Below are 21,323 nucleotides of genomic sequence, written 5' to 3'. Positions count from 1 at the left end.
GCAGTCAGGGCACACTGAAGACCCCCATCACATATATATATATATATATATACACTCACCGGCCACTTTATTAGGTACACCACGCTAGTAACGGGTTGGACCCCCTTTTGCCTTCAGAACTGCCTCAATTCTTCGTGGCATAGATTCAACAAGGTGCTGGAAGCATTCCTCAGAGATTTTGGTCCATATTGACATGATGGCATCACACAGTTGCCGCAGATTTGTCGGCTGCACATCCCAAAGATGCTCCATACAAGGCAGGATGGATCCATGCTTTCATGTTGTTTACGCCAAATTCTGACCCTACCATCCGAATGTCGCAGCAGAAATCGAGACTCATCAGACCAAGCAACGTTTTTCCAATCTTCTACTGTCCAATTTCGATGAGCTTGTACAAATTGTAGCCTCAGTTTCCTGTTCTTAGCTGAAAGGAGTGGTACCCGGTGTGGTCTTCTGCTGCTGTAGCCCATCTGCCTCAAAGTTCGACGCACTGTGCGTTCAGAGATGCTCTTAGGCCTACCTTGGTTGTAACGGGTGGCGATTTGAGTCACTGTTGCCTTTCTATCAGCTCGAACCAGTCTGCCCATTCTCCTCTGACCTCTGGCATCAACAAGGCATTTCCGCCCACAGAACTGCCGCTCACTGGATTTTTTTTCTTTTTCGGACCATTCTCTGTAAACCCTAGAGATGGTTGTGCGTGAAAATCCCAGTAGATCAGCAGTTTCTGAAATACTCAGACCAGCCCTTCTGGCACCAACAACCATGCCACGTTCAAAGGCACTCAAATCACCTTTCTTCCCCATACTGATGCTCGGTTTGAACTGCAGGAGATTGTCTTGACCATGTCTACATGCCTAAATGCACTGAGTTGCCGCCATGTGATTGGCTGATTAGAAATTAAGTGTTAACAAGAAGTTGGACAGCTGTACCTAATAAAGTGGCCAGTGAGTGTGTATATATATATATATATATATATATATATATATATATATATATATACACACACATACACACACACACACACACACACACACACACACACACACACACACACACACACACACACACACACACATATATATACATATACAGTGGGGCAAAAAAGTATTTAGTCATTCAGCAATAGTGCAAGTTCCACCACTTAAAAAGATGAGAGGCGTCTGTAATTTATATCATAGGTAGACCTCAACTATGGGAGACAAACTGAGAAAAAAAAATCCAGAAAATCACATTGTCTGTTTTTTTTATCATTTTATTTGCATATTATGGTGGAAAATAAGTATTTGGTCAGAAACAAACAATCAAGATTTCTGGCTCTCACAGACCTGTAACTTCTTCTTTAAGAGTCTCCTCTTTCCTCCACTCATTACCTGTAGTAATGGCACCTGTTTAAACTTGTTATCAGTATAAAAAGACACCTGTGCACACCCTCAAACAGTCTGACTCCAAACTCCACTATGGTGAAGACCAAAGAGCTGTCAAAGGACACCAGAAACAAAATTGTAGCCCTGCACCAGGCTGGGAAGACTGAATCTGCAATAGCCAACCAGCTTGGAGTGAAGAAATCAACAGTGGGAGCAATAATTAGAAAATGGAAGACATACAAGACCAATGATAATCTCCCTCGATCTGGGGCTCCACGCAAAATCCCACCCCGTGGGGTCAGAATGATCACAAGAACGGTGAGCAAAAATCCCAGAACCACACGGGGGGACCTAGTGAATAAACTGCAGAGAGCTGGGACCAATGTAACAAGGCCTACCATAAGTAACACACTACGCCACCATGGACTCAGATCCTGCAGTGCCAGACGTGTCCCACTGCTTAAGCCAGTACATGTCCGGGCCCGTCTGAAGTTTGCTAGAGAGCATTTGGATAATCCAGAGGAGTTTTGGGAGAATGTCCTATGGTCTGATGAAACCAAACTGGAACTGTTTGGTAGAAACACAACTTGTCGTGTTTGGAGGAAAAAGAATACTGAGTTGCATCCATCAAACACCATACCTACTGTAAAGCATGGTGGTGGAAACATCATGCTTTGGGGCTGTTTCTCTGCAAAGGGGCCAGGACGACTGATCCGGGTACATGAAAGAATGAATGGGGCCATGTATCGTGAGATTTTGAGTGCAAACCTCCTTCCATCAGCAAGGACATTGAAGATGAAACGTGGCTGGGTCTTTCAACATGACAATGATCCAAAGCACACCGCCAGGGCAACGAAGGAGTGGCTTCGTAAGAAGCATTTCAAGGTCCTGGAGTGGCCTAGCCAGTCTCCAGATCTCAACCCTATAGAAAACCTTTGGAGGGAGTTGAAAGTCCGTGTTGCCAAGCGAAAAGCCAAAAACATCACTGCTCTAGAGGAGATCTGCATGGAGGAATGGGCCAACATACCAACAACAGTGTGTGGCAACCTTGTGAAGACTTACAGAAAACGTTTGACCTCTGTCATTGCCAGGATATATTACAAAGTATTGAGATGAAATTTTGTTTCTGACCAAATACTTATTTTCCACCATAATATGCAAATAAAATGATAAAAAAACACACAATGTGATTTTCTGGATTTTTTTTTCTCAGTTTGTCTCCCATAGTTGAGGTCTACCTATGATGTAAATTACAGACGCCTCTCATCTTTTTAAGTGGTGGAACTTGCACTATTGCTGACTGACTAAATACTTTTTTGCCCCACTGTGTGTGTGTGTGTGTGTATATATATATATATATATATATATATATATATATATATATATCAGCCAAAGACTAAGCTCAATTGGAGACCATGATTTTATCTATAATCTGCAATACTTTGAAATTACAGTATATAGTATAAGTGATCGAAGTAGCAAAGGTTCAAATCCCTCCCCCCCCCCCCCCCGCCGAAAAAAAAAATTGAAAACATAGAAAAAATGTTACAGGACACCAAGATTTTTTTTTTCCACCACTTAAATGAACAAAAAATCTCTGTAAGTTTATTTTTTTACCATACTCTGTACACTGTAAAAACAAAATCCAAAAATCAATGTTAGCATTGCGCATTTTTCACCAATTCACAGCACTTGGAATTTTCTTCCTGTTTTTCAGTACATTGTGTGGGTAAAGGGCTTTGTTTTTGTGGGATGAGTTGCAGCTTACCATACAATCATCATTTTACCATACAATGTACTGAAAAAAACAGGAAGCAAATTCCAAGTGCAAGTGCTGTAAATTGGTGAAAAATACGCAATGCTAACATTGATTTTTGAATTTTGTTTACAGTGTACATTATATGGTAAAATACTTTTTGTGGGATGAGTTGTGGTTTTAAAAGACAACATACAATCATCATCATATTGTCGGAAATATAAAAGTTATGGAAGAAGGAGAGGGAAAAACGGAAGTGCGAAAAATGAAAAATTGCCTGGGACTTAAATTGTTAAGGTATACAGCCTGACCAATTAATGAACTTGGGCAGTATTTCATGATTGCATTCTCACTGGTTGCTTGCAGACTATTGATTTCATGGCTTTATCCAAAGCTCCATTAATATGTGGACATGTGTTCTACAGATTAAGGCTATGTGCACACGTTCAGGATTTCTTGCAGAAATTTCCTGAGCAAAACCGGACATTTTCTGCAAGAAATCCGCATGCGTTTTTGTGCGTTTTTTACGTGTTTTTTGTGCGTTTTTTTCCGGAGATTTCCCAATGCAATGATATAGTGGGAAATCCACAAAAAAGCCGCAAAAATTAATGAACATGCTGCGTTTTTTACCACGATGCGTTTTTTTCGCGGAAAAAAACGCATCATGTGCACAAAAATTGCGGAATGCATTCTAAATGATGAAATGCATAATGTATGAGTTTTTTATGCATTTTTATAGCGTTTTTATAGCGAAAAACGCGAAAAATCCGCAACGTGTGCACACAGCCTAAGAAGAATTGAATTTATTGGATTCTTAATTACGTAGTAACCCTTAGTAATAAATCACATTGTCCTTTAAATTTTTTAAAAGGTGTCAAAAAATTAGAGCATGGAATCTGATTGGTTGTAGCTACTCCACTTGTCCATTGTACTAACACAGATAAATTCCATTGCAATATATGTTTTAGGAAAAAAAAAAACATTTAAAGACATTTACCAAGAATGTAATACATCAGCGCCCATTGGGAAATTCAAATGGCAGCACATCTGAACAATGTGCTGGTCTGAAGTAAGGAGGAGGAGCCTTCAACTGTCCCTAGAACTGGGGCCCTCACTATCCCTGTCCCAGGGGTACTCTTGAAGGTAGAGAGGCCTGGGTCTCCAACCTTACTATGCTCCTGAATGCACACTGACCTAATTCCTCCCCCAGCCAGGAAGGTATGGGACTGATGATAAATGGATAGCACAAACCGGACAGACTGGGGAAACAGACTAGGATGAAAGCAAACTGCAATCATACAAAAACGTTCAAGCAACACACAAAGTGGAAAACAAGGGAACAGTAAGAGCGGCCACCCAAATGGGAGATAAGGAAATACACACACTACAAGAACCATGAAGAAAACTCCTAGAGAAAACGCCAACTAACTGTCACAAATAAGGACTACTCCTTCACCGCCTAACTGGGTAGTTATAAGCTATCACCAGCAGGGAACAGAGAGAGCAATGAAGTTTAAATAGAAGGCCCTGCAGAGTAAGGGTATGTGCACACGTTCAGGATTTCTTGCAGAAATTTCCTGAAGAAAACCGGAAATTTTCTGCAAGAAATCCGCATTTTTTTTTTTTGCGTTTTTTTTCCGTTTTTTTCGCGTTTTTTTAGCATTCTGCAAGCGTAATTAGCTTGCAGAATGCTAAAGTTTGACTGACAGGTTGGTCACACTTGTCAAACATAGCGTTTGACAAGTGTGACCAACTTTTTACTATAGATGCAGCTTATGCAGCATCTATAGTAAAAGATAGAATGTTTAAAAATAATAAAAAAAATAAAAAAAAATGCTTATACTCACCCAGACATCTCCTCACCGGCGTCCGTTCCTCTTCCTATAGCTGGTGTGTGTGCGCAGGACCTTCCATGACGTCGCGGTCACGTGAGCGGTCACATGACCGCTCACGACCAATCACAGGACAGTGATGTCATCGGCAAGGTCCTTCACCGCACATCAGCTACAGGAACCGAAGCGACAGCATGCAGTGGAGGCGGGAAGACATCGAGGGTGAGTATATCACTATTTTTTATTTTAATTCTTATTTTTTGACCACTTATATGGTGCCCAGTCCGTGGAGGAGAGTCTCCTCTCCTCCACCCTGGGTACCAACCGCACATAATCTGCTTACTTCCCGCATCGTGGGCACAGCCCCGTGCGGGAAGTAAGCAGATCAATGGACCCCTAGGTGTGCGGAATCCCCTGCAATTCCGCATTTTAATGAACATGTTGCTTTTTTTTCCGCGATGCGATTTTTTCGCGGAAAATAAGGCTACATTTGCACAAAAAATGCGGAATACACTTAAAATAATGGGAGGCATATGTAAGCGTTTTTTTCGCGTTTTTATCACGTTTTTATAGCGAAAAAACGTGAAAAAAACGCGAAAAATACTTAACGTGTGCACATGGCCTAATAGTGTGTTCCATTTGCTATCTTGCCAATCCTAAGTGGAATCCTGAGGCATAACAGGCTGCAGTCTGAAGAAACATTGCTCCCAAAACTTTGTGTCTCAATAACGGAGGAGCAGTATCACAAAACACAAATCACAGCATAATAGTACAAAGATAGTACAAAAATATATATCTTTCCTGTAGCATAATAGTAGGCAGAAATAACAGCATCATAGCAGTAAACTTCCGGAGGAGTGTGTAACAAGAGAAGAAATAAATCTTCTTGGCTGACTGAGCACAGAGGACTGAGGCAGCAACAAAAAATCGTCTGTGCTCACTCAGTCGATGAGAATATTTGTTGTTATCCCTGTCATAGACTTTTTCTGGCAGCTCACCGTTATGTGTGCTTTACACTGCAGATCCTCTGTCAGTTGAGACACGGGTCTATGGAGCAGTGTTTCTTTAGACTGCAGCCCATCCTGCCAAGTAACTAGGACTGGCTACTGTTTGAATTACCATTTTTGTAGAAACCCTTTAAGTTAGTAAATATAATTTATATATGTTTTTGTTTTCAGCTGGGAACAAAAGAAGGTTATCTTACAAAACAAGGCGGACGTGTAAAGGTAATAATCTTGATTCCAAGTAGCTCACAGTGTATGGTGCAGTATTCAGATAACGCCTTTAAAGGGATATCCAGTCTACAGAAATGTACAGCTATCCACTGCATAATTATAATTGTACTTAAATGGAGAAGCTTCTGCTGCTTAAAAGTTATGAAACTGATAAAAGCAGTTAAGCTCAGCATTTCATAATTACTGTAACAGTCAAGGAATGAATGGGTAGGGCACATATGCGACTGGCTGCTCCAATCCACTTGCTGTCAAAGGAAAACCAGGAAAAATAAGAAACAGAAGTCCTCCATTCTGGTTTTAGATTGTACTCACAACCATCTAACAATCATCACATATTGAAAAGTCAAGTGATCATTTTTGTAAACTGGAATACGCCTTTAATTGGAAGCTATAATAAGAAAATAACATATTGCTTAAATCAGGGTTTTGTTTTTTTTGTTTTTTTTTAGTTTTTAGTTTTGTCAGTGTCTTTTTGCCATATCACAATCTGTATAAAAAAAAAAAATAACAATACAAATCTTGCAGTTTTGACACTGGTCACTAGGGGGTTTTTTTTTAGACTAACTTGCTGTTTTAGGAAATAAAACCTGTACATAGTCACATTGGTTGGACCTGACCGTCTTTTATAGAGAAGCGTCTAATGAGCTTGTGCAAAGGTCTGTGAAGTCGTTTATTTTTTATATTCTATGTATAAACATGTTGCCTGTCTTTGTAATCCTGCCATTGATATGGAGGCTTGTGAAAACCCTTTGTGAAAGGACAGGAAACATGAGTCTAAAGGTACCTTCACACTAAGCGACTTTGCAGCGAGAACGACGACGATCCGTGACGTTGCAGTGTCCTGGATAGCCATCTCGTTGTGTTTGACACGCAGTCGCGATCTGGATCCCGCTGTGATATCGCTGGTCGGAACTAGAAGTCCTGAACTTTATTTCGTTGCTTGATCACCCGCTGTCATCACTGGATCGGTGTGTGTGACGCCGATCCAGCGATGTGTTCACTTGTAACCAGGGTAAACATCGGCTTACTAAGCACAGGGCCGCTCTTAGTAACCCGATATTTACTCTGGTTACCATTGTAAAAGTCTGTCACGTCCCCCTGTGGACGCCGGGGGACGTGACAGACATCAGAAGGTGAGTATGTACTGTTTTTTGGGGTTTTTTTACTTTTACAATGGTAACCAGGGTAAATATCGGGTTACTAAGCGCGGCCCTGCGCTTAGTAACCCGATGTTTACCCTGGTTACCTGGGTGCTGCAGGGGGACTTCGGCATCGTTGAAGACCGTTTCAACGATGCCGAAGTCGTTCCCCTGATCGTTGGTCGCTGGAGAGAGCGGTCTGTGTGACAGCTCCCCAGCGACCTAAACAGCGACGCTGCAGCGTTCGTCTCGTTGTCTATATCGCTGCAGCGTCGCTGAGTGTGACGGTACCTTAAACAAAGCCCCAGTGGCCAGTGTTTAAAAAAAATTGCAATGGAAGATTACTTTACGTATATAGATTTATGAAAAAAAAACCATTGTCAAAACTAAAAAAAGTAAATGTAACACAAAAAACTGAATATAACTTCCTTTGAAATGCTGTTCTCTTTTCTTCCAGAAACCGTACAAATTATACAATAACAGGCACAAATCTTTATACAATCCCTTTAAAATATTTTATCTACCAGTTATAACCAGTTTACATATTAAAATGCATTTGTTTTCTGATGTGTGCTGTAATTAATCCACAGTTTCTCTATTCAAGTGTCCGTTCTTAAATCCAATACAACATATCTAGCAATTTCATGCCTATTCGAGAGTCTGAACCTCTTAGACATAAGTCTGATCCTAAGTTTCAGGTTCCTGCTTTTAAATCCACGGATAAGAAGTATATTATGTTTTTGCACTTGCACATATATTATCAGTGGTGAAAGAGTAAAACTGCTGGCCATCATCATTAGAACAGGCTGAAATGTAATCTTTCACCCCGTGATATTTTTGCTGCAGGCCATCAGTCGTTGTGAGTGTTGTGTTCCTTCTGCTGAAACGCTCTTTTCTCTGTGACGAATCTAAGCCATGGAGTTTTACTTGTATCTATTAATTGCAACAATGTGACAATTCTCCTCTTATGTCTGATAGAGCTGGAAAACCAGATGGTTTATACTGACACGGAACGAGCTGAAATATTATAAGGAACAGTTGGTAAGTTGATCCAAAAGTGTAGACCTCACTAGTAAAGGATTAGCTTCAATAGCAGAAAAGTAATGATTATACACAGCTATGGTAGTCTCCAGCAAGAGCCCTGCTCTGGATTCAAAGTATTAAAGAGGTTGTCCACTACTTTTACATAGGATAGGTCATCAATGTCTGTCTGGGGTCCGGCACCCCCGCCGATCAGCTGCTATTAGTGGTGGCCGCTGGCTGGAAGTAGTTGCTTGCAGTGCTGGCCGTCTACTTGTAGTGACCGTCGCAGGGTACTGCACATCCGCCTCCTATACAAATCAATAGGCGGATGAGCAATACCCTGCGACGGTGGCAGATGTGCAGTAACAAGCCCCGGCCACTAAAAGTAAATGGCCAGCACTGCAAGCAAGTACTTCCAGCCGGCGGCCGCCACCAATAACAGTTGATCAGTGGGGATGCCGGACCCCAGCCAGACATTGATGACCTATCCTAAAGATATGCCATCAATGTAAAGGTAGTGGGCAACCTCTTTAAGCCTCATTACAGTTTCACACATCCTTTTTTCAGAATCCAAACTCGGATTGAGATGCACAGACTTGTAGCAGTTCTCCTGACCAGACCTCTGCAGCCTCATAGGCAGGGCCGGGACAAGGTATTTTGGTGCCAGGCTGCCACTAGGAATTTCAGGGCCTCATACTGGCAACATTTTCGGGGTCCCCGTGAAACTCCGCCCAGGCTCCACCCTAGCCCCACCACCACCTCTTGAACCTCCCACATTCCCACCATTCTGCGCAAAAACATAGGAACTGGGTGCAGAAAAATGGCAGCAGGCACGCTAGACTGATAAATCAAAATTTGAAAGAGAAAAAAAAAATAAGAACAAGGAGTCCTGGAAGTGATGATATGGCATCCACAGAGCCTTGTTCTCAATATTAGCAGTTCTGTCATGAAAAGACAGAAGGATTTGTGGAAGGCATCCTTAGAAGATATGTGGTTAGTTCTCCAAGATGTTTGGAAACACTTCCCTGCAGTGTTGCAGAGTACATTCAAAAACTGTGCACAAGTGTACTTGGAAGTATTGATGGTGATTTGAAGACAAAAAGTGGTGACCCCAATTATTGATTTGATTTAAATTTTTCTTTTGTTAACTCACTTTCCATGTTATATAATAAAAATAATAAGGCAATAACAGTACTATTATATATAAAATACACACAAATTAATTTATAAAATATGCAGATGCATATACACATGTGTATATACAATATATATATATATATATATATATATATATATATATATATATATATATATATATATATATATATATATATATAATATACTGGACTATGCTGCAAATAACTATCCACATTGATGTACCTTATATGTAACCATATATATTTATGGTCAAATTATTACATTACATTACACTACTATTTCTATGCTATAACGGTAAGTGTCATTTCTGTTTACTCTGTTTTTGTAGTCCCAAGAGCCAATAAAGACGCTGGACCTTAATGAGTGTAGTGCAGTACAATTTGACTACTCACAGGCAAAAGTGAATTGTTTTTGGTATGTACTTAATATATTGCCTTTATCACTGTTTTGTACTAATAACTCTTGATACAACTCTTCAATTTATGTCAATGAAACTGGTGATCAACCATGAACCTTCTATAGAATTTTCACATTCACAGACTAACAACTCCTTGGTGTCACCGGAAAAATTGTAACAACCATGCGCCATTTCAATAATGATCTTGTCTTAAAATACATAAATAGTCTACACATTCCTGGAAAAAGAATAATTTCGCCTTTTTTAACCTTTAATGTCACCCATACTGTGTACAAATCTATTAAAAAATAAACCGAAATCTTTTTGGGTATAAAAAGAAATAAAAATAATGGAGCTGCATAAATATGCATGCCCTTAAACTTATACTTTTTTCACCCTTTGAATTTGACAGCATTTGGTAGGAGTCTATCAACATGGCACATCTAGATTGGCAATATTTGCCCACTCCTCCTTAGGCTTTCTTCACACGTCCGTTTTTTATGTCCGTATGTGGTCCGTTTTATTAGGACTGCAAGTACAGACATGCGCACACCAACTGTATTCAATGGTGGTGCGCACATGTCAGGTTTTTCGCCAACACAGTGTGTCCATGTGAAGAACCCGCAGACATGTCAGTTTATTATCAGTAGCACGGACTAGATGCGTGCTGCACACTCGCACACAGATGACTGTGCGTGCGCTGGGGGGAGCCATAAGTCCGCAGTCACACAGAGTGACTGCAGACTTATCGATTTGGACTAGACACCCCCTTTAACATGAGTTTAAATGTGATTGACTAATTCTGAACATAACTAAATTCCCAATTATAAGACTGTGTTCACACGGTGCGCTCCTGATTATTGACAATTCAGAGCAGTGGCACAGCTAAGTTGCTGGCCCAAACTGTGCACTCTCCCATGGGCAAGCACAGTCAGTTTTACCTCTGCAACATTGGAGGAGCACAGGTGCACTGAAGCTGGGCAGATTTTCAGGTGTTGCCCTTTATGCCTATGAGACCAGCCACCTCTGATAAACTGCAGTGGTAACTTAGACAATAGCAGTAAACTATATTAAAATCCCGCTTTCTTGAGAACAGAGAGAATTTTTAACCCCTTTCCGATATCGGGCGTAAATGTATGCCGATGTCGGACTCTTCCTCCCTTTGATGTGGACTCCGGCGCTGAGTCCACATCTTTTCCGGCACATGTCAGCTATTTTGAACAGCTGACATATGCCTCTAACAGCCGTGGGTGGAATAACGATCCACCCGCAGCTGTTAACTAGTTAAATGCCGCTGTCAGTCTCTGACAGCGGCATTTAACTTGCGCATCCGGCAATAGTGCCAGAAATCCCGCCCTTCGGTGACCCCTGTCACGTGATTGCGGGTCACCGATGGGTTGGCATGACAACGAGATGTCTCCAGCAGACCTCTTGTCACTGCCGGATGGCAATGAGTGCTGCCCGGTGGTCGGTGCTCATAGCAAGTGAGCAATTCTGCTACATACAGGCGATTTGATCGTCGCCTGTATGTAGCAGAGCCGATTGGATTATGGCAGCTGCTAGTCTCCCATGGAGACTATTGAAGCATGCCATAAGTAGAAAAAGAATTTAAAAAAAATATTTTAAATATAAATAAAAATATAAAAGTTCAAATCACCCCCCTTTCGCCCCATTTAAAATAAAACAATAAAAAAAAATTCAGATATACAAATATTTGGTATTGCCGCGTTTAGAATTGCCCAATCTAACAATATAAAAATAATCCGATCGCTAAACGGCGTAACAAGATAAAAAAAATCAAAACCCCCAAATTACGGGGTTTTTTTGTCACCGCAACATTTCATTGAAATGCAATAACGGCAATCTAAAGATCGTATCTGCACCAAAATGGTATCATTAAAAACACCAGTTCAGCACACAAAAAATAACCCTCACCCAACCTGAGATCATGAAAAATGGGGATGCTACCGATATCGGAAAATGGCTCATTTAAATAAAAAAGAGCCTAGACATGTTTGGTGTCTATAAACCTTGGTAATCATAGAGGCAGGTCAGTTTTAGCGTTTAGTGAACATGGTTAAAAAAAAAAAAAAAACAACTGTGGGATTGCACTTTTTTTGCAGTTTCACAGCACTTGGAATTTTGTTCCCGTTTTTGAGTACACGACATGGTAAAACCAATGGTGGTGTTAAAAAGTACAACTCGTCTCGCAAAAAACAAGCCCTCACATGGCCATATTGACCAAAAAATTAAAATTTATGGCTGTGGGAAGAAGGGGAGCAAAACCAAAAATACCTTTGGTAGTTAAGGGGTTAATAGCAAGTAAATTGGAAAGTTGCTTGTTTTTACAACCAATTTACATATTTAAATTTTTTTAATGTTGAGAATGTAAGAGTATGTCAGGGACAGGCATGCTCTTCATCCCTTCCTAATAATATGGGTACGCTTTTACAAACCCAAAAGTCAGTGTTACACACTTTACCCAAACCATAGGACAGACGGGACACTATTTGTTAGTAGGGGGCCAGGGCGTGGGAGAACAGCAGCCCTTCGCCCACGACTGCAGTCCTGTGCCTCTTACAAATGGCATATCTGGGCCCCCTTCAGCAGTCCCACACAAACAAAGGGGCATATTTATAAAAGCTCATTCTTCAAAGGTAGAAACTTAGACTAAACTATAAAATGTGTCAATGTTATCAAAGCGTTGATGCATGCTGTTTGATAAATCTGTTTGATATTAAGACTGACTTGTCTAAGTTCACATCACCTCTGAACCGGTTAAGGGCTCTTTGAGATGTCAGTGAGTTTCTCATATACAAAAAATAGTCTGAGTTTCATCAATGCTTTTAATCAGACTTTCATCAGTGTTTGGTCAGAGTTTCACCAAAATCTTTCTCTGATGAAAAAAAAAAAAAATGGAGGTTTCAAAAGCTTTTCATAATAAAAAGTCTGAAAAACGGACAACACACGGATGGCATTTGAGTGCCGTCCAAATTTTTTTCACGGACCCATATACTTACATTCTCAATCGGACAAGTCTCTGTGATTTTCTGAACAGCTCCATAGACTATAACCTGTACAAGCGCTATCCGTGAAAATCGCAGTTAGATCTCGTACGAGAAAAACTGACGTCTGATTGAGCCCATACAATGTGACAAGTGTGCGCCATAATTTTGCCGCATTATTTTACCCATTGTACTGCACAAAAAGCCATGTTTATTTCCCCATAATCTGTACTTCCTTTTCAGTGTGTCCAAGCCCCTAGTCAGACAACTTGTAAAAAGTAATAATAACAAAATCAGGCAGCATATTAGATACAGACGGGGGGGGGGGGGGAGAAAAAGCAACAGGCACTAAATAGTGCACAATGACCCCTCACCAGAAAGAAAAACCAGCTCCATAAAGGCCCCGTCTCACATAGCGATTTACCAACGATCACGACCAGCGATACGACCTGGCCGTGATCGTTGGTAAGTCGCTGTGTGGTCGCTGGGGAGCTGTCACACAGACCGCTCTCTCCAGCGACCAACGATCAGGGGAACGACTTCGGCATCGTTGAAACTGTCTTCAATGATGCTGAAGTCCCCCTGCAGCACCCGGGTAACCAGGGTAAACATCGGGTTACTAAGCGCAGGGCCGCGCTTAGTAACCCGATGTTTACCCTGGTTACCAAAAAAAAAAAACACTACATACTCACCATCTGATGTCCGTCAGGTCCCTTGCCGTCTGCTTCCTGCTCTGACTGAGCCGCCGTACAGTGAGAGCAGAGCGCAGCGGTGACGTCACTGCTGTGCTGTGCTCTCACTGCACGGCCAGATCTCAGTCAGAGCAGGAAGCGGACGGCAAGGGACCTGACGGACATCAGATGGTGAGTATGTAGTGTTTTTGGTTTTTTTTACATTTACGCTGGTAACCAGGGTAAACATCAGGTTACTAAGCGCGGCCCTGCGCTTAGTAACCCGATGTTTACCCTGGTTACCAGTGAAGACATCGCTGGATCGGTGTCTCACACACCGATTCAGCGATGTCAGCGGGACCTCAACGACCAAAAAAAGGTCCAGGCCATTCCGACACGACCAGCGATCTCGCAGCAGGGGCCTGATCACTGGTACGTGTCACACATAGCGAGATCGCTACTGAGGTCGCTGTTGCGTCACAAAACTAGTGACTCAGCAGCGATCTCGCTAGCGATCTCGCTATGTGAGACGGGGCCTTAACAGTCACTGAAGAAAGGAGAAACCTGGGAGCGTATGGATATTTAAATAGTAGAAAAATGCTTTATTAAATAGCACATAAATAACAAGCTTAGTAGCAAAATACAAGAAAGCACAAAACATACAGGAAAGTAAACACTATACAAGGATGCTTTAAAAAGGAGTGTGGGTAACCCCCGGTGTGCGCTTGCAAGGAAACCACCAAACGTAACTCTATAGTGTGAGGCCAGCTGCTGCAAACACCTATATCGCTATAGTAGCAAAAGACAAATCATGTGGCGTGTGGTAGAGAATTAAAGGATTGAAGGAGCAGCGCTTACCCGTGGGAGGCACCAAGCAGAGCACACCGGTTGGGGTCCACAGAACGCGACCCCCAACTTGTAAAAAGTGTCTTAAATTAATTATAAATATGGTGCAAGTGATGAGTTTTTTGAATTACTCCAGAATTATGGCAACTTTAGAATGATAAATATGAGATTAAGGATTTAGTAGAAATAGTCAGTTCCGCACAACTTCTTCATTAAGATAATAGCAAAGTACCTGCTGTTTCCTTGTAGTTTAGTGTTCCCTCTGAGGACGTATTACCTGTGTGCAAAGACTGGGGCCGAAGCAGACGAATGGATAAAGATAATACGGTGGAAAATGGTAAGAAATTGAATTTACACAAATGGCTTTGGACTCTAGGCTTACTTGGCTCTTGCTTCAAATCTTGAAAACCGTTCATATGAAGTGACCGATAATGAATTCTTAGGCTATGTTCTCGCACAGTGTTTTTGCTGCTTTTTTTTTCTGCAGCCGAAACCTGCCCTCTTGGCAGTAAAATCGCTGCGTTCAAAACACCTGTTTTGTGGAGTTTTTGTCGAGTTATTTGCAGTGTTTTTTAGGTGCGGATTACATGTGTTCTTTTTAATAATGTTCGTTTTATTCACCAAAAACGTTTTTTTTTACTTTCTCATTGATTTTTTTTTTTAAAAAGGAAGTTCTCAAATTCAGGCAGGAAAAAAACGATTGCTGACGTCTCATAGCTTTTACTGTAAAAAGCAGCTTTTTATTTGTATAAGATAACTGCAGTTAAAAACCGTGCAAAAACAGTGTGTGAACATAGTCTTACATTGTACTTCCCCTAAGGCCCCCTTCACTTTTCCGTGTTTCCAGTACGCCTGGTTTCTGTTTGTTTCACGGATGCCACATATACCCATTATAAATGAAGCTCTTACGACCCAAACACATGGCAAGTGAATGGTAATTGCTAATAACGTTATACACTGCCTGGGGCCATGTAAATGTAACGTGGACTAATAAGGACCTATCGTCATATAACATGGAAGCAAGGAACAAAGGAATAGACACGATACTCTGGTCAATAATATAAATAATTACTCCATTTATTAGTTGTACAGTTACAAATAAGGTGTAGGGGTGACACACATATAACAAAAACCATTGCAAAAAACGATAGCACATGACCCTGGGTATGACTGCATGTGGACAAGTATAGATCATGATTTGCCTTAGAAAAGGACAAGTAATACATATAAGTCAACACATTACAAACTATAATGAGTAGCCATCATGGCCATGTGCAGACAGGTATTTAGTGTGAAGGGTCAAACCCATGCAGGGAAGCAGTAATGGTCCCCAGGGGGTGCTCACTCACCCCAACGCGCGTTTCGGTCCTGCCTTCGTCAGGGGTTTAATCGGCTCTGTAATTTGGGTACTCCCAGCTGTACATAGTTTAGTCGTGGAAAACGTCCCTCTTGCACACCTCTATACATAGTACTGAGCTGCAGGAGACACATACAGCCATATATCCTACGGTAACCCAGCGGGATATAATATATGACCTTATAATTAGTATTCCCACCCCGCTTCCCTGCAGCAGGATGCCGAACACTTCCCACTTTGGAAACTCCCTCTGCTCTTTTGTTACTGCACAGGCATACAGCAGCTACAAATATCTTTGGTTACAGCGCTTTCATTCTTAATATGTCCTCTTACTGTTCTAGTCTCAAATAAAAAGGCAAACAACGAGAAGATGATCTGCAGCGGGGAAGACTCTGAAGACGTTGCTGAGACCAGGACACATACATCAGAACTGAACATTTGCATTATTATATTTGTGTTATCTATTTTATACAAAGATGAAGATATCGTTATTCTTGGAGAGTGCGATCAGTGATTACATTATTAACTGACAGATAACATAATGCACAGGAAACATTCCAAGTTGTATAGATTTACAGCTGAGCCCAGGTACTGCTCCTGACTCTTAGATTCCAGTCACCACACAATCCACAACATTAATGGTATATATATATATATATATATATATGTGTGTGTGTATATATATATATATATATATATATATATATATATATATATATATATATATATATATATATATATATATATATATATATATATTATATATTTTAGCACGTCAACCATCAGGTAATAACCCAATACAAAACTGGTATCACATTGGAAAGAGCGTTACTAGATCTGTTGGGGTACAAATACTATGACCCTCATCGATTGCTAGAAAAGGAACTTGAGCGCTATTCTATTCAGTCTGTTACTGCCAGAAGTGACTTTGGCTATCTCTATCGATATTATACACTATGCTGCTCTAGCCAAACTGGGAACACAAGTCCCTCATTCTGACTATCCATGAGGGTGTTATCGCTTGGACCCCTGCCGATCTAGTAGGAATCATTCTTCTTGTGGATAACTGATAACTTCTAATAACTGAAATATCACTTTATGGTGCTCAAATGCTTCAAAGAGAAGTCAGTCGAACTTGTCGTGACTGCCCGACTGAACCATGGCAGATATTGGGCATGTTGAGTTTTAACATGTCTGGTCTTGATTTTTTCCCCACAGGGACTAAGTCATGCCAGAGGCACCTAGCAGTGAGCAGAGCTTGTATAAATGAGGGAGTTGGGAAGAATAGCTGACCGTGATCTAATGTTTCTGGACACCTTTACATCATTTTTTCTGAAAAAATAACAGATCTGTTGTGTTTAGTCAATCCTTTGGATGCCTGAAGCAAATTAGTAAGATGGCTATATACTTAATATCATTCTTAATGTACATTTGTTAAAGGAGCTATCTGGGCATATAGTTAGGATACTTTATCAAATTGCAAAAAGCAGGGTGAAGATCATCACTTATTTAGGCCTGTTTTACATGTCTACAATTCATGGTCCAAGTACAGATCAGTTGAGCATCTGTCCCGAACTAAGCAGTCTCATATATGTCAATGAGGATATTGAGATCGGGGGAGGAAAAACGTGGCCAAACCGGAAAAGCAGTCTGTACCTGGACCATGAAAGAAACCAACCTTATGGGAATAGGAGGTGATCTTGGGTACCCAACATTGGCCACTGCAAATTGTATGGAACTGTGCAGTTCAACTCATTTTGATGTCTACATCAGGCTGCCAGAGGTCCTGGGTGTCCAACCCCCACCGATTTTATATGGATGACCTAGTATATGGGTAGGTCTTCAGTAGGTTGTGACAGGACAACTCCTTTAAGGCTGTATCTTGGGTTCCCTCTACAATGATCCTTACTTTTTACAGTCTAAAAGCTTATTAAAATGTTTGTCTACAATGTAACATTGTAGTGAATCTCCAACCGAATAACAATATATCCATGGTGTGGAATGGAAGAATGTTTACAATTTATTACAGGGGAGGAAAAAACTGTGCAAGGGGAAATAAAATATATTTGTACTTTTTACACATTTACTTGTTCTGCTAAGTACTTTCTGCTCTTCTACAAGAATGTGATCTACCGCAGCCTACGTGTATTATAAAGGTAATGTCAAGATGATAGTAAAGAAGTTTTATACAGTTTAAAGGGAAGGTCCAAAATCACAACCAATTATTGATTTCCTGGCTGCAATGATAGATTTTATGGCTGCTGACTAGTAACCCTCTATAGTTGGACCAGTAGTCATATTCGCATCCATTTTCCCCCACTCCTTGGTAACCTACTCAGATTTTTTGATTGGCAGCGGTCCCAGAGGTGGTCCCCACCTATCATAATGTTTTACCATATCCTAGCAGGTTTACTATGATGGTTTACAGCTTAGTAATCTTAATGGATATTTGTATTCACCAATCCTCCATTGGTAGAAATCCTTTTTAAGCCCACGTTCACACGTCCAGTATTTGGTCAGTATTTTGCATCAGTATTTGTAAGCCAAAACCAGGAGTGGGTGATAAATGCAGAAGTGGTGAATATGTTTCTATTATACTTTTCCTCTGATTGTTCCACTCCTGATTTGGCTACAAATACTGATGTGTGAACGTGGCCTTAAAGAAGGTGAAAAAGAACTTTCTGTTATATTCCACCACATTTGGATGGGAACTGATGACACCCTGGCCACAAGTCATCTGATCCTGCAGCCAATCAGTAGTGTCAGCAGTCAGGTGACTAATTTTTGGATGTTGGCGCTCCTCTATCCAGCGGAGACCGAGGTGTAGCACTAGGGCGGAAGCGGATAAATATAGCTTCTTTTTATTATATGAATTCCTACACTTCATAAACTCTTCAATGGTAGTGGAAAAACCCTTTTAAGATAAATTATTAGAATGTTAGAGCTATGAGGCAAACAATGAAGTCAACCTTTCATGTCAGTGCTATCAAATCCATATTGGGTCAGAACATAAAATAACAGGCCTGGAGTAAAAGACCTGGACTGCACATCCAAAAGGGACTCACCGAGCGGGTCACCGTGATGTGGCAGTGGGCTTCATACAGTCTGATCAAAATACTAAACTAAGAACCTCGAGTTCAGTTTTGTAAATGTTTGCTTAGCTGCAATGGATGAATGTATGCATTTTGGATGTGCGGTCCATGTGTACTGATTCATCTACTGTATAAAATAACAGTAAGGGCTTATTCACACAGTCTGTATTTGGTCAGTATTTTACATCAGTGTTTATATGCCAGAACCAGGATTGGAGCTTATAGGGAAAAAGTATAATTGAAACATAGACACCTATTCTGTGTATTGGAGACAGTCCTGGTTTTGGCATACAAATACTGGCAAATTACTGATCAAAAATACTGATGTGTGAATAAAGCCTAAGACGCAGTGTAAAGAAAGGGATAAGCATAATAACAGGGAGGAACAGGGTATTGAGCCGAGCATACAAAGCCAGAAAAAACTCCTATAGGGAAGGTCACAACTAGACATACTAATGTGATTCACACTTGAGTGGATGGGATCAGTTGCATGTTCCCCATGATACTTGTACATGTTGTACTTCTGAAACATGTCTAAGTTATTTTCACCATAGATGATGTGAAGTTTTAAATGAATGGTTAATAAAAAAAAAATCTAAATTTTAGTGAATCTGCCGAAGTCCACATCAGTCATAGTCTGACAAGGGACAGCAACAAGACTGACTGACAACCTGTGTAACAATGATAAAGACAGCTGAAAAAGGACAGAATACTCCATTCACACATGCAGGATTTATAGCATTTTTTCTGCAGTTTTTGGGCCAAAGGCAGTAACAGGTACAGAGAGAAGGGACAGTAAAAGATTCGATTACACATGCAGTTTTTGATGCTTGCAAAAGGAATGGGAAAAGAAATTGAAGGAATTTGGAAATATAAGCAACCCGTTTTCCTGCGCTTTTTTATGCTAATGTTCAGCTGCTTTTTACAATACCAGAAAAGCCTACGAGATTTCAGAAATCTCATGCACACACATTGGTTTTTTGTTTAATAGGTATTTTGTGTTTTGCTGCGTTTTTTGGACATAGAGCATGTCACTTCTTTCAGCGTTTTTGATGCGTTTTTTCACCCATTGACTTGAATGGGTGCTGAAAAAATGCACGTATCATTATTATTTGCTGCGTTTTTGCTGCTGAAAATCCAAGGACATTAGCATGGACAAAGAGGAAAAAAAACGCAACAAAAAAACGCAATACGCAACAAAAAACCCTAAAGGTGATCCAAGTAGTAATGTTTCTCCTTATGGAGAGTGACATGTTAAGCATGCTGAGATGAGGAGACTTAGGCTGGAGTCACATTTGACATATAAAAAAATCGATCTGATTTTGACGACCGAGAATAGCACAAATGTTCCCTGAACAGTGATCTATATGTAATCTGTTTGCAATGCGAGGATGTGATTTCCTCGCATCTAGTAACAGTGTGACATCCGTATGGCATCTGTATGCAATGCGATTTTAACATGAGCTTTTATATACAGCAGTTCTCCGTATGTAAAAGCTCATGTTAATATCACATTGTGAAACACAACTGTAAACATTGTTTTAATACCAAATAATCTTAAAAAAAATATAGATAGATTAAAAGCCGACAAATCATCTGCCACGTACAGTATAAAATAGAATAGGATAGAATAGATATATACATGTAGAATAGGTGTAAATCATTGCAGAACAGTTAGTTATAGATGTCAACGACTAATACTGTAAGTAGTATGTGTGTGTAAAATTTGAGACCTGTATGTATTTACTAAAAGAATGTATTAACGGAAAAAACTGGAATGAGCTCTCGTGCAATTTTCTGTGCCAGAGAGGGAAAGCCAGTGACTGAGGGACGATATTAATAGCCTAGAGAAGGACCATGGTTATTGCCCCCAGCCACCCCAGAAAAGGCGCATCTGTAAGATGCGTCAATTCCGGCACTTAGCCTATCTCTTCCCACTGCCCTGTAGCGGTGGCATATCGGGTAGCAAGGGGTTAATGTCACCTTTGTATTGTAAGGTGACATTAAGCCTGACTTAGTAATGGAGAGGTGTCAATAAGGCTACTTTCACACTTGCGTTTTTTGACTATCGTCGCAATCCGTCGTTTTGGGTAAAAAAACAGATCCTGCAAATGTGCTCGCAGGATGCGTTTTTTGCCCATTGACTTGTATTGCCGACGGATCGCGACGTATGGACATACGTCGCGTCCGTCGTGCACTGGATCCGCAGTGTTTTGGCGGACCGTTGGCACGAAAAACTTTCAAGTGAACGTTTTTTCGGACGTCGGATACGCCATTTCCGACCGCGCATGCGTGGCCAGAACTCCGCCCTCTCCTCCCTGGACTTTAGAATGGGCAGCGGATGCGTTGAAAAACTGCATCCGCTGCCCACGTTGTGCATAATTTTCACAACGTGCTTCGGTACGTGGGGGCGAAGGTTTGCGACGGCCCCATACCGACGCAAGTGTG

At 40.9% G+C, this 21,323-nt stretch overlaps 1 protein-coding gene across 2 annotated transcripts in view; it reads left to right on the top strand.

The window, feature by feature from the left end:
- Positions 1–16,282, top strand: part of DAPP1 (dual adaptor of phosphotyrosine and 3-phosphoinositides 1) — a 114,687-nt gene extending 98,405 nt beyond the window's left edge. For both annotated transcript variants that reach the window (XM_077277579.1, XM_077277585.1), the window contains 5 exons: positions 6,131–6,178; positions 8,305–8,367; positions 9,836–9,921; positions 14,676–14,763; positions 16,125–16,282. In XM_077277579.1, coding sequence (XP_077133694.1) covers positions 6,131–6,178; positions 8,305–8,367; positions 9,836–9,921; positions 14,676–14,763; positions 16,125–16,157 — 318 coding nt within the window. In that variant the 3' untranslated portion in view covers positions 16,158–16,282. The remainder of the gene's footprint in view (positions 1–6,130; positions 6,179–8,304; positions 8,368–9,835; positions 9,922–14,675; positions 14,764–16,124) is intronic.
- Positions 16,283–21,323: the final 5,041 nt, after the last annotated feature.

The sequence above is a fragment of the Ranitomeya variabilis genome, chromosome 1 (assembly GCF_051348905.1).
Source record: "Ranitomeya variabilis isolate aRanVar5 chromosome 1, aRanVar5.hap1, whole genome shotgun sequence".
NCBI classification, from domain to species: domain Eukaryota; kingdom Metazoa; phylum Chordata; class Amphibia; order Anura; family Dendrobatidae; genus Ranitomeya; species Ranitomeya variabilis.
Note: the sequence above shows the minus strand (reverse complement) of the source record. Positions and strands in the feature narration are given on the sequence as shown.